This window comes from Camelina sativa, chromosome 15 (assembly GCF_030686135.1).
Source record: "Camelina sativa cultivar CO46 ecotype springtype chromosome 15, ASM3068613v1".
Lineage (NCBI taxonomy): Eukaryota > Viridiplantae > Streptophyta > Magnoliopsida > Brassicales > Brassicaceae > Camelina > Camelina sativa.
This window is the reverse complement of record NC_141894.1, coordinates 29419668-29438692: the sequence shown is the minus strand read 5'-3', so window position 1 is coordinate 29438692 and position 19025 is coordinate 29419668. Positions and strand designations below refer to the sequence as shown.

The window sequence follows — 19025 nt, the reverse complement described above, 5'->3', positions numbered from 1 at the left end:
ATACAGGAAATGATCTAAAGTTATTATAAATAAAACAGCATACTAAATTATACTTACTGCAAAACATATTTGTATATAAAATATCCAACAAAAAAACTAACAAACCAAAATCAAAACAAAATCCAAAATACATATTCAGCTAACTACCGCACGTAGCGCGAATCAATTGCTAGTTACCATGTAAAATGGATTTTGAACAAACCTAATTACTTTATTAATTAACTTGCGCTACTCCCTTCTAAGGGCCTTTGTTAGGGGAACACTTTTGGGTGTTCTTAGAGTAAAAATATTATGAAAATAATTTAAGATCATTAGTTTAGATCTTTTATTAAGAAGTTTGTTATTGGGAGAACATGTTTAAGATCATAAGATTTAATAATATAATAATCTTAAACATATTACATTTATAAAAACTTTTAAAATAACATTTAAATTGCAAACTTATAAAACTTTTACTAAAATTCAAAATACAATACCAAAATTTTGTGAAACAAAAAAAACATTAAAGATAAAAAAAAAAAAAAAAAAAAACAAACATATTACTTAATTAAAACACACAAACATTTTTTTAATTAATACATACTTTAATGTCCAAATTTATTCCATATATTCTCAATCAAATCCTCTTTTAATTTGTGAAAAATTGTCTGCAAAAATTGTATCCATTCACAGCTTGCCACGTCAGCTTAGAACTAGACCAAGATCAGTTCTACATCAAGAACTGATCTTGGTGTTCTTCTGCCACTATTCCTTATATTTATAATTTTAATAGGCTAAGAACACCCCTCATGTTCTCCATATAAAGATGGCCTAATAGTACTAACCTACTAGAACTGAGAATCTACAGCAAAAAAGGAAAATTTCCCAAAAAAAAATCAACTATTTAATATTTGCCATACTAAAACATGAACTTTTTTTGTAGCCAGAAAAATACGCAGACTATTTTTTAGTTGATAAAAAATACACGAACTATTATTTTTTTTCCAGTTTCTCCTCGTCTCCGTTTCGATCGTTAACGGTATTGTGACGGCGTTACTATTTTTGAAAAAAATTCCAGAAAAAAACACAAACTATTTATTTGTTGCCAGAAAAATACATGAACTTTTTTTTTCTTTGTCTGAAAAATACATAATTTTTCATTTCTTATTTTTCCATTAACAATGTTAGAGATCAGAACTCATAACTTTTCTGCTCTCTTGAACTTCATACAAGTTTTCACTACTATTTATGATAACTAAATTCAAGAACAAAAATACACAATTAGATTAATCGATTTCCAAATTTCACAATTAGTATTGTTTTTGGATTTATACTGATTTTACAAATTTTGAAACTTCATCAACATTTCTCTAAATTTTATGAGATCTCCACCTTTGTAGACCTTTGTATACATTTCAAAAAATATGCATCTCTTTAGTTTAGTACCTTTTATGATGCTTATAGCCAGTGTAAATCATCAAATGGGCTGGTGTACGCAAACTTGATCAAGATCGTAGATTATAGCCATTTTGTGGAACATCAACTCTTGTAACCTAACCAAATTCACCATTTAATTATGCAAAAATAATACTAATTGAGAAATTTAGAAATTGATTAATCTAATTGTGTATTTTTGTTCTTGAATTTAGTTATCATAAATAGTAGTGAAAACTTGTATGAAGTTCAAGAGAGCAGAAAAATTATGAGTTATGATCTTTAACATTGTTAATAGAAAAATAAGAAATGAAAAATTATGTATTTTTCAGGCAAAGAAAAAAAATTTATGTATTTTTCTGGCAACAAATAAATAGTTTGTGTTTTTTTCTGGAATTTTTTTCAAAATAGTAACGCCGTGACAATACCGTTAACGATCGTAACGGAGACGAGGAAAAACTGGAAAAAAATAATAGTTCGTGTATTTTTTATCAACTAAAAAATAGTTTACGTATTTTTCTAGTAACGAAAAAAGTTCATATTTTTTCTGGCAAATATTAAATAGTTGGTGTTTTTTTTGAGAATTTTCCCGCAAATAAAAAATAACAAAAGTTGGACTGAGAATGGAAAAAAAAACAAATAATACTATTACAAAAGCAAAAAAAAAAAAAATTATTATTATCATGAACCAAAGTAAAGGTGATTAACACTTGGTCAGAGAGTGCAAGACAAAAGGCTGGGCAATTGCCACGTGATGTATTTGTTGAGCAAGTCCTCATTGCATGCCCAATGCAATTAACGAAGATTTTAATCCATACATAAACAGATTGTGACATAACAAGCTAACGATTATTTTAGTATTTATCTTATCAGTTACTCGGAAATTGCTCCATAACAAGGTGTCATTGTCGACATGTTTTTAAGAAAAAAAGGTTAGAGAAATATTTTAACTTATTAACAATTCAAAATTCATATTGAAAAAATATTCTGTTGTTGCCAGAGTATCCAGATGCATTACACCTGGTCATGTATTTCTTTTAATTATCTACGTATTTTTACGTCAATATCTGTTCTTCTATAGCTAAGATATGTTTTTTTTTTTTAACATATCCCGGTGTGTGTTTTGTTTCTTATCCTAATTGGGACTTATCCTAATTAATCGGGAACATATTTACACATTAGCGTGACGAAACAAAATAAGGCAGAACACAAACTTTTGCTCATTCTGTTAAGTAAAGAAACCAAATGAGTTTTCTTACTTTGAAAGATACATATGATTATATATGGGGCAATGTTTTATATACCATGCAAAAGAAGATGAACATGATTATGGGACAATGTTTTATACACCATGTAACATAGACTTTTATAATTGTTGTAGTAGAATTTCTTTCTCGTATGTATTTGAGTTACCAAATAATGAAATAAATATTATGTTTTGGATGGAATCATATTCTTAGTTATTAGTATTTTCTTATTTTCACGTTTTAGATCGTTTTTGAACTACAACTTTTACTATTTTTGGTATATCTGATACCATTTTAGAAAGAAAAAAAAATGAGCTAAATACCATTTGTAGTGAGTGATGACTACAAGGATGATTATCTTCGTTGATCATGGAAAGAAAACTTCCAATACGGAACTTTCCACACAATTTCTATACATTACTTGATAAGCATATGATTTTACTTTCAAAGCGATTGTCGTGATATTAAATTAAACCAAATGTAGATTCTTATAGCCCTTTAACAAAAAAAAAAACTATATATCAAGGTTCTTTAGCTTTGTATTCAAAATATTCTTCTTAAATGTCCTGTCATCCAAAATTATTCCAGCACTTTGTTTCTATAATCATTATATTCGTTTGTGTTTACCTTTATTTTTTAATACATTTTTTAGATCAATAAGACATGATTCATAATTCAATCCTTCCTACGCAGAACAATTTAATATAATTTGATAGAATTGAATTCCGATGAAAAGACTGAGAAATGGACCAGTAATCACTTTTTCTACTTATTATTTTTAGAGTAATATTAGTGAATACCACAATTTTGAAAGAAAATTAAATACCATATTGTCAGAAAAGTTTGGTAACTATCATTTTCTAGAGAAGTGAAAAATCAAAACTGCCCTTAAACAAAATACAAAAGTACAATATATCATGTATAATTTGATAAAATAATGTGTTACAAAACAAAATGCCGTGAATTAAATAAAAAAAACACGACAACAGAAATTAACATCCAAAGACATATAGTGAGATATCTTCTGCAATTTGAAAGAGAAAAACTGAAAAGAAGAAATAGGCAGGAAAAAGAAGAATTGATGTTGTTTGATGTGTTTGTAAAGTCAATTGTGAAAGAAGAGAAAGAGAGTGAAAGAATACGTGGGAAGAGAAGAGAGAGAAAGTAATAAAGAAAACTGAGTGAATATGAGAGCATGAGGAAAGAGAAGAGAGAGAAAGCTGAAAGAGAAAGAAAGTGCTGAAAGAGAAAGAAAGTGCATGAGGGGAGAGAGAGTTTGTTGTTTTTGTAAAAGAAAAATGACATGATATTTGAAAAAAAACATGTAATATATGAAATGGATATAAGTGTAATTATATTTGAAGAGAGAAAGTACTCTCTGACAAACACTGTACAATTGTAGTATTTTCTTAATTATGTTTTGTTTTTGTGGTATCTAGTGCATATTCTCTTATTTTTATAGGACTTTATAACTAATAATTATAGTACGAAAAACTGTTAACTAACTATTTAAAATCCTTATATGAAATTACTCTGACAATTGGCTTGTATAACAAATAACATTGTATATTTTAATTAATTGTTATATACATTAACAATAAGCTATATTGCATGGAAACTCTTTTTAAAGTGCGTTTTTCGTTTCTGAAACGTTTAAGAAACAGAAACTCGTGGACACACGGAAACAAGTCACGGAAACACGATTCGTAGAAATCTCTGTTTAGAAACACGATGGAAACTCCGTTTCGTTTTGGAAACACGATGGAAATTTTATTTTAGCTTAGAAACTTAATAAATAAAATAATTTAAAAATATAGATTCATAATATATATATATATATAAATATATAATATTATTAGTGTTTTAACTCAGCTATTTAATATTTATGTTTTGAATTTGTGTTATTTCAAATATTTCTTTTGGTATAAGTTTTATGTTTGGTGTTTTATTACGTATATACATATATATCCAGATATATACACATATGTTTCCAAAACGTTTCCATTTCTTAATTTTAGAAAAAATCATTTCCTACATCCATTTCCATTTCCATGCAACATAGACAGTAAATATCATCAAAACTAAGTGCTAGTAAAAAAACTCGGCTAGAGTTATTAATAATATATCACTCCTGTTGATGATCGAACAAAAAAACTCTCATGCTTCAATATTTGTTTTCTTCGTTAGCCAAACTCTAAATGAATTCCTATCATTACTTCACTACTGAGTCCAGTTCTCGGAAAAATGGCTTTTTCATACCCCGACAATAGCCCTGTGTTGAATTCATACATTTGACTATTGATCTGGCCTAAACATACATTATTTTTATGAATATTTGAATTCCGTACCCCAACTTCGAAATCAATACTCCAAGTATAATTGTTGTGCCATAACATACAAAAACGTGTTTATCGACTAACTCTGTTAAGCTTCCGTTTAACCGTTCTGACATGGATTCCACGTGTGCGCAGCGATTCAAATGACGTCGTTTTGGCTACAAAGAAACTAAAATTTCGACCAAAACGACGTCGTTTTGGTCAATTTCTCTCACAAAATCTCTCTTCCTCTATCCCGAAACTATCTCACGGCAGAGGAACCCTAGAATTTGGGCGTTTTCAATTTCGAGTCAGACTCAAAAATTGAAAATGCCCAAATTCTAAGGTTCCTACCTGCGAGAGAGAGTTTCGGGAGAGAGGACGAGAGATTTTGTGAGAGAAATAAAAAACGACGTCTTTTTGGTCAAAATTTTAGTTTCTCTGTTTAGCCAAAACGACGTCGTTTGGATCGCTGCGCACACGTGGAATCCACGTCAGAACGGTTAAACGGAAGCTTAACAGAGTTAGTCGATAAACACGTTTTTGTATGTTATGGCACAACAATTATACTTGGGGTATTGATTTCAAAGTTGGGGTACGGAATTCAAATATTCATAAACATAATGTATGTTTAGGCCTGATCAATAGTCAAATGTATGAATTCAACACAGGGCTATTGTCGAGGTATGAAAAAGCCGTTTTTCCTCCAGTTCTCTCGGACCCATTGTTCCTAAACTTTCACAATAATTAAAGGATATGATCCACACTATGAATATTGTGTATCGTTTATATTTTTTACCAAAGTTATTTTTTTGTTGTTGTCAAAGTTTTTACTTGAATATTTTCTGTTATTAAATCTAGTTAGGAATCCAAATCATACAAATTGCACGAAAACTATACTATCCAAATAATTATATATATGCCGGAAATTATATAGTATGCAACATATTCATTTTCTTCTTGTCTCCTAAACTTTTGAATATTATTTTCGAAAAAATGCATTATTAGAAATTTAAGAATATAAAGTATTGTTTATTATAAAATAAATATTCGAGTTAGATTTCCCCGGACGTGTGGCCGTGAGGAACAGCATATGGGATGGGACATGTCGCACATGAACAATTCGTAGAGTTACATGTATCTAGACTGACATTTTAGATCTAAATATAATTGTTTAACTACATAAATTATAATAATCATTTATGCCATGAACGAATCATAATCATTATCCCAGCAATACAATCTTTTTTTGGTTTTCTATCATGGTGTTAGTGATCTTTTGGCTCTTCATTTTGGAGGAATCAACCATGACTAAGAGCATTGTTTGTTCAACAATACTATCTTATTATCATAAATTAGATAGCTACATATCCAAATAAAAAATGGGGAAGAGAGAAGAAGCTAGGTAAATAATACAAACAGTTAAATTTTGGTTGTGAGTGATAACTAATGAAAAAGTTAAAAAAATTGTAGAATAATAAAAATCATTTAAATACCTTTCTTATTGTATAGGAAAAAACAATATATTTTCATCAATTTGGCAAATAAATTAAAACTCACATTTTTAAAACATATGCAACTATCTTTTTAATTTCTTATTTTTAACATTCATTTTATTAATCAAAATAATAATTAAGTTTTAATCCAATTTTACTGGTTAGGAATCAAACCCGTTGGGGTAAATTAAGTATTGTTAAACAAAACAAAAAAGGTAGTTAGAGATGGCAATGGTTGAATTAAAACCAATGGTCAAATAATGATTATGATGATTGATAACAAATGATTAAATAGTAAAGAGATTAGTATTATAAAAAGATAATTGTTTTTTTCTCACTAAGATAATTGTTCTTAGTGGGGTTTAAAACTTTTAAATGATACTTGCCTGCTACTTGCTAGGTGACTGAAATCGTTCAGGTAAGTGATAACTGATAACTCATTCATCTACGTATTCAGCTACTAATAAATTTTTCCATCAACTAAAATATAAAACACACGGGGCTATAAGATACAACTGTTGTACTACTACTTGACTGGTAAGAAAAAAAAACTAAAGTAAGAACCGGAAGAGTCTTGTAACTCTTATGTACAGTTCGGCGAATCCTCCTTTTTTCGTTTAACCTCTTAAATGCTTCTTTCAACAACATACTATATTCAATTCTCTCGTGTTACCCGCTTGTTTTAACTATTCGTCAGAGTAGTAATCACATGAGCACTTAAGTTTCCAACCGCTTTTAATTAAGTCACCAGTCAAAACCAGTTTTTTTTTTTTTGTCAATCATTGGGCTACGACTGATCGGCCCATTAGCCAAATTCCTACATTCTAGGAGCCGAGACTCGATCCTAAAATCCCGAGTGTGATAATGCCTTCTACAAATGGACTTACTTCCTGCCACTGCACTAAGGTCACTTCACAGTCAAAACCAGTTTATGTGGTATATATAGCTCTCATTGGTAACCATGTTTAAACAAAGTGGTTAGAAAATTATGAGCGGTTGCAGAGAAAGCAGTTAAAAAACCAGCGATTAAAGATAGCGGAGAGAAAAGATGGTACTGTTAAAAAGAGTGGTTGAGTATTTAGTTTGATTGGAAAATATGAACAATTAAAGTAATAAATTATTATTAATTCATAATATGAAATATGAACATAATTAAATTAAATTTTTATGTATCAAATCTACAATGCAATCAATACTTACTGGACCACGGTTCGAAACAGATGATCTTGGAGGTGATGATCTCCCATGTAATGATTTTGGACAATGCTCGGAAGTCATAATGGATGGACTTAAAATATTGATTGTGAAACAAGAACTATTTTTGGAGCAAAATGAAACTGTCTTTTTTGTATGAGAAGAAAACTTGTATTAAGACAATGGTGTTGTAAGAAGCAAACATATATAAGAGAAAGAAAAATTTCATTGATGTTTCTTCTCAATAATGTTTTTTTTTTAAATAAAAAGGTTAAAAAGTTCCTGAAAATTATGAGTAAAATCAGATTGTATTCACTACTTTTTCTTATTTTTGTCAGATAAAAATAATTCAATACCAAAAACAGAAAACAAAATACCAAAAACAGAAAACAAAATACCAAAATAAAAACTGTGTAACGTTTAAACCTTACCAAATGTTGGTTTCATTGAGTGACTCAAGTTGGTGTTTGCAATCACCGAAAGTAAGGCTTAACCATCTTTTCCAACCAAAATCTCCAATCACTATCTCCAAAAACTATATGTTAATTGGTGATCATAAGAATGGTTCGTTTGCAAACGATCTTAATTAATGATACCAATCAGAACCATAATTGTACATATGCATATATATCTTGGTTTTACATTTATATGCGAACATCATTCGCCTTATTTATTTCTTTTTTTGTGTTGATGTTCATACTGACTTTTTCTCACTTTTACATACAGATTCGTCGCCTCCTCCGAGTCTTTTCTATGTCTCTCAGTGAAACAAAGTTTTCTGAATCTAGGGGTCGCATTTTCAAACACGAGACCAGCCAAAACAATGTCATTTACTCCGTTTTTTTCTTTTACTTTAAACATGCATTTAGAATGTTTAATGCGCTTTGATACACCAAGAGATTATGTTTCACAGTTCAAGAATTTCTATTTTGCCTCACCCGCTGATTCTAAGGGTTTGGTAGACAATTTTTTTTTTTGCTACCCATGAGGTGATTGTATTGTACAATTAACTAGGATTTAACCCGCGGTACACCGCGGGACAATATTTTTAATTTTAAAATTTAAATTTATATGTTTTAGTAATTTTAAAAATATAAAATTTTACAAGTATTTGATATAAGTATTCAAAGTATAGGATTTTTATAGTGTTTTCAAGGTTTTAACCCGTGTGGTATATGTATAGTCTAGTAATACATTTATCTCCGGGTACACATCCAAAAGTGTTTAAAAAAAACAATTTCACTTAACTCCCTATATGAGATTAATGTCAACCCGTCTCACCAAAATCAAAATAAGTTTTTGCGTAAAAAAAAATCAAAATAAGTTTTTTTATCAAGTTTAATTATATTAATTGTTTTACCAAATTAGCATATTTTCATAGTTTATAATTTTTCCATGTCAATATATATAGTTTATGATAATTATATGGGGGATTTTCAACATATTTAATGTGACATTTTATAATTGGATTTTCGGTTTAGAAAATTTATTAATGTTAATATAATTATGGAGATTGTAAATTTTTATTATGGAAAATCTGTTGTATATCATTTCAATTTGAGAGATTCTAGCATCTATAAAAATAGTTTTGGAGATTTAATGGGTTAAAACTTTAATGGGTAGAGTTGTTTTTGGAAAAATCAAAATGTATAGATGTTGTTAAGATAATATGACAATAAATGTAACAAATGTTGGTCAATTTAAGAAAGTTTAGTATTTGAGTTTCTCTGCAATGTTATTTATGGAATTGTTTTGGGGGTTAATGTTGTAAAAAAAAAATTAAATAAGTAAAACTTAAAGGGCATAAACCAAAATGTACTTCAAAAATGTTAATATAGATTAAAAATATAAAATTTTACAAGTATTTGATATAAGTATTCAAAGTATAGGATTTTTATAGTGTTTTCAAGGTTTTAACCCGTGTGGTATATGTATAGTCTAGTAATACATTTATCTCCGGGTACACATCTAAAAGTGTTAAAAAAAAACAATTTCACTTAACTCTCTATATGAGATTAGTGCCAACCCGTCTCACCAAAATCAAAATAAGTTTTTGCGTAAAAAAAATCAAAATAAGTTTTTTTTATCAAGTTTAATTATATTAATTGTTTTACCAAATTAGCATATTTTCATAATTTATAATTTTTCCATGTCAATATATATAGTTTATGATAATTATATGGGGGGGGGTTCAACATATTTAATGTGACATTTTATAATTGGATTTTCAGTTTAGAAAATTTATTAATGTTAATATAATTATGGAGATTGTAAACTTTTGTTATGGAAAATCTGTTGTATATCATTTCAATTTGAGAGATTCTAGCATTTATAAAAATAGTTTTGGAGACTTAATGGGTTAAAACTTTAATGAGTAGAGTTGTTTTTGGAAAAATCAAAATATATAGATGTTGTTAAGATAATATGGCAATAAATGTAACAAATGTTGGTCAATTTAAGAAAGTTTAGTATTTGAGTTTCTCTGCAATGTTATTTATGGAATTGTTTTGGGGGTTAATGTTGTAAAAAAAAAATTAAATAAGTAAAACTTAAAGGGCATAAACCAAAATGTACTTCAAAAATGTTAATATAGATATTAATTTTGAATCAATATTGGTTTCAAAGTTGAAATTAGAATATCGATGAGAATTTTGGTTCTTACTATTAAAAATATTAAGAAATAATAAACTTAAAAAATTGTAAAAATGTAGTCAACTAAAATTAAACCATACCATGCATTCCTGTCTCTTAATTTTAAAAAGAAAATTAATAGGTTAATTAATTTGATAGATCAATTTTATTAAAGTTATAGTGGAATCATGTCTTCAAATGAAAGTGGTATATTATCATACTCTTTTGAAAAGGGATTAATCACCGATATATTTTGTGATCTATATTAGTTTCAAAATTAAAATAAAAATATCAATTATAAATTCACTTTCCTTCGTATAAATATAAAAATAAATATAAAAAATAGAACCAACTAAAAGCAAATAGCAACATGCATTTTAAAAAAAATTCAAGTTCTTGCTTCTTATTTTTTTAAAGAAATTTGTTAGGATAATTAATTTGATAAAGAGAGTTTATTTAATTTATAAAAACAACAGGTATGTCTACGTTTCTATAGTATTTAATTTATAAATACACATACATGTCGGAAACGACTTTTGTCGATTGCTAGTGTCGGAAACGATTTTTTGTAAACAACTTTCCTTCAGTTTGGGCAACCAATTTAGGAGTTCTGTTTTAATTAATGTTTAGATTGAAAAAAAAAAATGCACATACATGTAAGCAAGTATTTCAGAGCATAAAAGTATCCGAAATTCTAGATTTAAGTATTTAATTTGCCACTTACGATTATCTAACATATATGACAAATCGAATTTTTGTAATGACTTTTTTTTTTTGGTTATGACTTATGTGAATGTGAAACATACCATAGTATATAAACGAAAATTTTGACTGCACTCTTTTGTTCAGCACGGATCACACTAATCCTACGTATTTTACTCTAAGCCACATTAACCTCATCAACTATACTAATTGAGTGTTAGGAGACATTCGAGTTAATTAACTTACAAGATGATATCAGTATCTAACATCTTTTTCTTTTTTTAACAAAAGATCATTTATGAGAGTATTACGACCAATGTGCGGACACTGTATGATAGAGAAACAACGTGGCACTGTCTGCTAACAAGTCCACATCTTACTTTCTCTCTCCATCTCTTGTTTGATAGTGGACTTGGTTATTATTGGCACAGACCAAACCCACTTGCTTTCCCAATCTCTTCCTTAGATTTTTTTTTTTGCTTTCTCTCTTGGAAATTGATGGGCAATAGGAAACACAATTCTCTCTCTCTCTCTAGAAAAACCAAAAACATAATCTCTCTCCTCATGTCTTTCTTTTCTCTCTCCTCTCCTCTCTCCTCTCCATTAGTAAAGACCTAAACTTTATCTTCTTTTCTTGCTGGGTTTAATCTCTTCTTAAATGAGGGTTAGATCAAATTCACCTTTAATTTAATTGCTTGTAGACTTGAGATTAGTCTAGTGTAGGTTTTGGTGGGCTATCACTAAGACTAAGACAAAGTCAAAGTCAAAAAAAAAAAAAGGTTTGAAACTTTGGAAGAGATAGATATTTTATCAATTATCATCTCCATTCTCTCTAATAGGTAGCTTATGAAGCTAAAGCTATATATGATGACTTGTTTAATTAAAATAGCTTAGGGTTTTGAAGAGGGAGATAAGAGAAGAAATTTATATTCTTTGTTTAAGAAAAAGGTTATATAAAAAAAAAGATTAGGGTTTTTTATCTTCTTTTTCAAGAAGCTTCAAGATCAAAGAGACACGGAGGTCAGAGAGAAGAAGGATGAGAAAATGGAGATGGTAAGAAGTAAACCATCAGTTCTAGATCATCATCGTCTTCCTCCGTACGCTTACCCCCAAACCGCCGACAAAGATAAACCCACCACCAAAAGAAACGGGTCGGACCCGGATCCGGATCTTGATACCAACCCCATTTCTATAGCTCCTGCTCCAAGGTCATACGCTAGGCCTCAAACTACTTCCCCGGGGAAGGCGAGGTATAGAGAATGCCAAAAGAACCACGCGGCAAGCTCCGGTGGACACGTGGTGGACGGTTGCGGCGAGTTTATGTCTTCCGGGGAAGATGGTACGGCTGAGTCTCTTCTTTGTGCAGCTTGTGACTGTCACCGGAGCTTCCATAGAAAAGAGATCGACGGTTTGTTTGTTGTCAATTTCAATAGCTTTGGCCATTCTCAAAGGCCACTCGTTGGCCGCCACGTGTCTCCGATTATGATGAGCTTCGGTGGCGGAGGAGGTGGTGGTGGTCCGGCGGAGTCATCGACGGAGGATCTAAACAAGTTTCATCAATCTTTTAGTGGTAATGGAGTGGATCAGTTTCATCAGTTTCAGCCCAAGAAACGGTTTAGGACAAAGTTTAATGAAGAACAAAAGGATAAGATGATGGAGTTTGCTGAGAAGATTGGTTGGAGAATGACAAAGCAAGAAGACGATGAAGTGAATCGGTTTTGCCGTGAGATTAATGTGAAAAGACAAGTGTTTAAAGTTTGGATGCACAACAATAAACAGGCAGCAAAGAAGAAGGATTTGTAAGAGATTTTTATATATAAACATACTATTTTTACTTCTCTTTGTTCGATTCAACGTTCCTTTACTTTAAGATCTTGCTTTAACATTTTGAAAAGGAGATTGGATTTAGGTTCAGGATTGTTGTATAACAAATTGCTTTTAGAGCTCAGCATAATAGTCTCGTATCTCTCTGGCGACTTGAAAAGCCTTCTTCTTAATTTACGGTTTCGTAAGCGTATTTTGTGACTTGTCTTCTATATAGTCAACCAAATCAACCATTGCTTTTGTTGGTTTGTCTTTGCGGTACTACATTGCATGTTCTGCTTTGACCAGCTGCCATATCTTTGGCACTCATTGACTTCCCTTTGGCTCATTCATACGCTTCACTTGTCTTGTCCGTTGCCATCCTGATCACATCGCCAGTCTTGTCGTAAGCTGTATCTTTTGTTATTGCCTTGTAGTTGTAGGCGAAGTCTTTGGCCTCACCAGCTTTCACATAACCAGAATCCCTTGCCTTGTGCGCAATGTCATACGCAGATCCCACCTTATCATAGGCCATGTCCTTTACCCGCCTTCTCATAAGTGTCTTTAGCGTTGTCAGCTTTCTCGTAGGCCACGTCCTTGGCATTGCCTGCTTTGTCAGAGACAATATCTTATTCCTTTGCATCCCCCGCTTTTCAATAGGCCATGTCTTTTTTTTTGCAATGCATGCCTTCTTTAATGTCAATGCCCTTTACATTGCCCTCCTTCTCAAAGGCCATGTCCTTTGTATCACCGGCCTTATCATAACTAGTTTCCATCACACTCAGCGCACTTTCGTAAGCAGATCCTACCTTATCATATGTTAAAATCCTTCACGTGTCCCGCCTTCTCATAGGTGATATCCTTTGCACTGCGTGCATTATTATTGCATATCCCGCTTTCTAATTCTCGTAGGCGATGTCCTTTACATCCCCGTACCAGCCTTGAGAGAAGCGAAATCTTTTGCATATTGTGCCTCATTCTCGGCAAAATCCTTGGCACAACCTGCATTGTGGATCGTAAGTAGAGTCCTTGACGTATTGTGTGTTTTATCATAACTTATTTTTCCGCGACTCTGGCTGCTTTACCCTGCATCCATCTTTCTTCTTTTGGAAAATTCCTACTTCCTCTTTCTTGCTAATGCTACCAAATCCACTACAAAAAGAGTAACCCCTCAACTCAATGTCACCTATAATAACGCCCAAAAATACGTGCCTATATATCCAATGTAGTCAACGAATCTAAAGATTCTAGAAAAGAAAACAAAAAGAAAACAAAAAACCAAGAAGACACTACTTACTTATGAATTATGATTAAAATGAGAAAGTGTAGACCAAAATAGAATCAACGTGATGGGTGGTACGTAAGCGGCTGATTTAGGCCAGAAGTGGGTGTAACCAATTTACTCACGTCGTGGTTTTGTCGGAGACTCAACCAGCCCATGAACCAGACTTCTCCTGCGGCGTCGTCTCATTCCTTTTTCCAAAACACCCTCTGTCACGTCAGCACCACAACAACAACCAGCGACACCAATGTCGTACTTCTTCTCTCCATAATCTCTTTTAACGAGTGATTACGGACGGATCAAACTAATTCTTTTTTTTTTTCCCTTGTTTAAATGTTTTGATTCTAGTTCCAATGTCCTTGGAAGTTTATACTAGTTAGTTTAAAGAGAAGTGACGCTCGAGTCCAAGACCAGTGGTCTTTCCGAGAAGCGGTTACTGTTCTCCACGTGTTTTGATGAGGTTACGTGGCTACAAACTACAAAGGGATGAGGTTTTGTTGTGGGTACGTGTCCTATTAAACGGCTGGTCTTGTTCCCCTCGTACACCATACTTGGGAAAAAGTACTACGACGATTAGAGAGAGAGAGAGAGAGCTCAGAAACCCTTGTTTCTAAAGAGGTTTGCATAACCGTGCTGGTAAGCCGAAATTTAAAACTGCACCACAATTCTAGCTAACCGAAATAGAACCGGTCACTCAAACAGTGTTTTCACTATTTCATTTTTATATAGAATCAATTCAAAACTATGGAAACGATTGGCCGCCTTCAGTCGCAAGTCTGATTCTCTGGTGATGTTCTTCAATTTTATAATCCACAATTTCTTCAAATAGTTGGGAATCCAAGACGCAGTCCTTTCGTCCGTACACCGCAGCTTGAACACCAGCAACAAGCTTAGCAATCTCACGACCAGAGAAACCTTCCAACTTTTTTGCAGCTTCTCTGATCACTTGGTCGGTTAGGTCTCCTTCAACGGTTATCTTCTGTGACTTCTTCTTGAAAAAGCTGCTCCATTTAAGGTTTGACTCTTTGTCTTCACCATCTAGGTACTTGTTGAGATAGAGCTTGAGGAGCTTGAAGCGCTCTTCTTCACCAGGGAGAGGAAACTCAATAACTTCGTCGATCCTGTCAGTGACTGCACTATCAAGATCACCGGGTCTGTTTGTAGCTAGGACAAGAACTATGTCCCGTGACTGATCACCGGTTCGAAATAGTAACGCGTTCAAAGCGCTGCGCTGGGCCTCACTCATGTACGTGCTGTTACGTCTGCAATAAAAGATGAATTATTAAGAAAACAAACCTGGACACTAGGAAGTAACAAAATGAGCTTTAGTAATCGATGGACTATCCACTGATTTTGCTCAGACTTCTGCCTTGTGTTGGTAAAAATTTGCAATCCGAGTAAGAGAAATATTGGTTCAAACTATATTGTATAGAATTCTAGTAGATGAGAAGCACTAGAATACCAAAAGGCTATAAAAAAAGAGGTGAAAGCATCTTACTCGCATAGGAAAGCATCGGCCTCATCGATGAAAAGCAGTAAGCCTTTGTTTGATTTCTTAGCCCAATCAAATATCTGATGGATTTTTGTTACAGCCTGTGCACCAAGAGGAGCAACATCTCCTCCTGTCATCATAGCATAATCAAGACCCTGCAGCACAATATAATCAAAACAGGTGTAAAAGCAAGGCATGAATTTGGTCAATCCATAGTAGATTCATAAAATGTGGCTCAAGTTCGCAGTTGCATAAAGAAAATTAACTCACCGACTTCCGAGCAATCTCCCTCGCCACCATAGTTTTACCAGTACCTGGAGGCCCATAAAACATCATGTTGCGGAATGGAGCTTGATGGGACTTGGTATTAGCGGTGGCTCTAGCAAGACGCTCAATTCTCTTCTTCAAGGAATGATGGAGAATTACATTTTCAAGGGGTTTTTCTCCTTCTGCAGATGCTGCTGCCCCTGCAGCTGTACTAATTTTGTTCTTAAACTGAGACACTGAGCTTGCCCATGGAAATCTACCCATGGAAGATTCTCTGATAAGTGATGGCTGCCCAAGAATCCTGTTAATATAACCCCAGGTAACCCTAGCACCCTCTCTGTTATCATAAGAAAACAGTTAAGCTTTTTAATTCACAGCTACATAGGTTTCTAAAATGAGATATACATATTGCAAAATTAGGAGATGCATACCGAGTTGTGTAAACCCCAGCAGCTAATGCTGTAACTCCTCCAACAGTCATAATTATTTTATTTCGATCAGTTAATAAGGTCCTGACTCCCCCTGACAAGTTCAATATAGAAGCAAATGAATATGAAGCCACATTTTTTAATAGCAATATATTCGCTGCATATAACTTCTGAAAGCGAGAATTAAACATCTGCAGGTTGGAACAATGCTTATAAGGTTTATACATCTGCAGGTTGGAACAATGCTTAAGCATTCTCCTTATAAGAATTCTCCTATTCTTTGGATGTCTTCTAAAATATTCCTCGAAAGATTACTTAGTTTCAGAACAATCTAGAGAGAACCAAAGAATAACAGGATGGAACAATGCTTATAAGGTTTATACCTTCAATGTGACTGAAGGTTGTGTTGATTGCTGCAAGCCATTTTTCCCTTTCACCATTGATCCTATCCAGAAGCATTCTCCTATTCTGCTCCTCAGTAAGTTTAGCTTCATGAGCTCGGCCTTCAGCCTCAGCCATAGCTTTGACGCGAATTGTTTCTCGCTCAAGTTCAGCTCTCTCTTTCTCAGTCTGGCGCTGCTGTGCTTGAATCTGTTCTTCCGTGGCAATTTTTGCTTTCTCTTTCCGTATAGAAGACTCCTCTTGCATCTTAACCAATTCACCATTATGCCTTCTCTGAGCTTCATGATCCATCTGCAAAATTTCCATTCCAAGTCAAACGACTTCTCAGTTAAGGATCCTTAAAAACTGTTAAAACATAGTTTCTTCCTAAAGAAAGTACCTGCTGTCGCTTCCTTGCCAACTCATCCTCATATCGAAGCATTTGCGCTTTTGCTTGTGCCTGTTGCTGCACTAGATTCCTCTGCTCCTCAGCCAGCTTCCGTTGTCTTTCCTGCCCCATTCAAAGCCCCCAAAAACAATCATATTTATCACTTCCCAGCTTTTACAATGAAATTACAAAGACATAAACACGACAGTTGATTTCAACATCAAATCAAAACCTCTAGGCAAGAAGATAAAGAAAACGCAAGTTACATAGGAGAAGGTTAACTCACAATGTCCTTGTGAGCTTGAATAGCTTCATTATGTTCTTTCTCAGCCGCTACTTCAGCTAATCGAGTCTTCTCCTGCTTTCGCATTAGATCAAACACCTGGTGAACACAAAGAACAATCATGTAAGCAACGTCTCAACACACACAAACAACGAAGAACCACAGATTCTCTAGAGATTCAATAATCACCTGTTTGGAATGAGGAGAGCTGTTGATTTCGCGAAGAGCTTTAGCACCTCTTTCCAAAGACTCAGGATCGAAACCAGATCCTTTAGGCTCATCGGAGTCCGATTTAGAATTCGTCGATGAAGACTTGTGATCGGTTGGAGATTCTTCTGCTGGAGGTGAAGATGAGAAGAAAGGAAAGCGAAATCGCGAGTCAGCGTAGGCGCGGTTCTGTGACATCGACATGGAAGTGAACGCAGCAGCTATCGCCGCCGCGGAACATAGTCTAGAAGCAGCCATTTGGAGTACACGACTAGAAGCAGCTTCCTAAACCCCAATTAAGAAACGAAAAAGAATCTTTCTACAATTCAAACATTTCGAATTGAGAAATGGTGCTCCCAAGGGTTATTATGGAAATGGTTGTGGACAGTCGTCGGAAAAGTTTCTCCGGCAGGCAAGACCATAAACCCCACGGTGGCTAGGTTATGATGAGTCTTTATGATTTTGTTTGTGAGCTGTCACAGACTCGAATCAAGCTATGGGCTCAATTTTAATTCTGAGCCCATCTTTGGCCCCCTTGTTTAAAGCCCAGTTTTCATATTAGATCTTCGCACTTGGCTTAAATTTTAAATTAAAAACATGAAATTCTTTTTGAGGTCCGTTATCCATTTTCAAAATAACGGAAACTCTTAGAAATAAACAAGACACGGGAACACGATTTTTAAAATTTCTATTTGGAAACACGATGAAACTCTATTTCTGTTTTGGATATACTATGGAAACTTTTTTTAGTTTGAAACTTAATAAATAAATAATTTAAAAATATAAATAATTTAAAAATATAAATATTCATTATAGATAGAAATATATAATGCTATTAGTGTTTTAATTCAACTATTTAATATTTATATTTTTAATTTTTATTGCTTGAAGCTTTTTAATATAGTTTTTATGTTTGGTGTTTCATTATGCATATAATATATACAGATATAAATATATTATATGTATATATATACATAAGTTTTCAGAATGTTTCCATTTCCTAATTTTAGAAAAAAGTCGTTTGTCGTTTCCGAAATGTTTCGTTTTTCTTTTTCTTTTCCTCGTATCCGTTTCCGTTTCCATGCAACCTAGATTAAAACTTTGTATTTTAATTAATGTACATCAGTATACGTTATTGTTTGTTTTTTTATTTACAGCAATAACTTGATTTATCTTTGTTTCTTTCTATTATAAATTTATAATCATTTTTTATATAATAGTTTAAAAAAAATGAATACTATTGTTTATGTTGTTGTTACTCCTTTATATTGCGATAACTCTTTATAATATCTACGTGTAAACTGGTTATTATAAAAATTAATAAAATAGATGTTACAAAAATTATACATAAACTAGGGAGAGACCCGCCCGACGGGCGGGTTTGTTCTTTTTTTATTTTGCCTGATTTTTTTTTTGATTTTTTTTTATAGTGTTTTCAATAAATCTGAATATACATAAAATTATTTGTTTTGTTATGTATTACATAAATTTGTTAT

The 19025-nt window shown here is 32.5% G+C and overlaps 2 protein-coding genes and 1 pseudogene across 3 annotated transcripts; 1 reads left to right on the top strand and 2 right to left on the bottom strand.

Annotated features, from left to right (window-relative positions):
- Nucleotides 1-11890: 11890 nt before the first annotated feature.
- On the bottom strand, nt 11891-13946 carry LOC147927308 (uncharacterized; annotated as a pseudogene). The gene has a single exon (XR_015582456.1). The product of XR_015582456.1 is annotated as an uncharacterized LOC147927308 (transcript).
- Nucleotides 12043-12995, top strand: LOC104747669 (zinc-finger homeodomain protein 6). Its single transcript, XM_010469344.3, has one exon. The coding sequence runs from the start codon at nt 12043-12045 to the stop codon at nt 12799-12801; it is 759 nt and encodes a 252-aa protein (XP_010467646.1). The 3' UTR covers nt 12802-12995.
- A 741-nt stretch (nt 13947-14687) lies between the features above and the next one.
- LOC104747668 (uncharacterized) lies at nt 14688-18057 on the bottom strand. The gene is made up of 8 exons (XM_010469342.3): nt 17512-18057; nt 17326-17421; nt 17052-17162; nt 16654-16963; nt 16274-16364; nt 15846-16179; nt 15582-15730; nt 14688-15345 (listed from the first exon to the last, which is right to left on the bottom strand). The coding sequence occupies exons 1-8, from the start codon at nt 17785-17787 to the stop codon at nt 14826-14828; spliced, it is 1887 nt and encodes a 628-aa protein (XP_010467644.2). The 5' UTR covers nt 17788-18057; the 3' UTR covers nt 14688-14825.
- Between the last annotated feature and the right edge of the window lie 968 nt (nt 18058-19025).

What these genes read in the sequence shown, in the direction of transcription:
- LOC104747669 (XM_010469344.3), top strand. Translation starts at nt 12,043, where the DNA reads ATGGAGATGGTAAGAAGTAAACCATCAGTTCTAGATCATCATCGTCTT.
- LOC104747668 (XM_010469342.3), bottom strand. Translation starts at nt 17,787, where the DNA reads ATGGCTGCTTCTAGACTATGTTCCGCGGCGGCGATAGCTGCTGCGTTC. An exon ending in GCTGGGGTTTACACAACTCG is followed by an intron (nt 16,180 to 16,273) that starts GTATGCATCTCC and finishes TTATGATAACAG; the next exon opens with AGAGGGTGCTAGGGTTACCT. An exon ending in GCCGATGCTTTCCTATGCGA is followed by an intron (nt 15,346 to 15,581) that starts GTAAGATGCTTT and finishes CTTTTATTGCAG; the next exon opens with ACGTAACAGCACGTACATGA.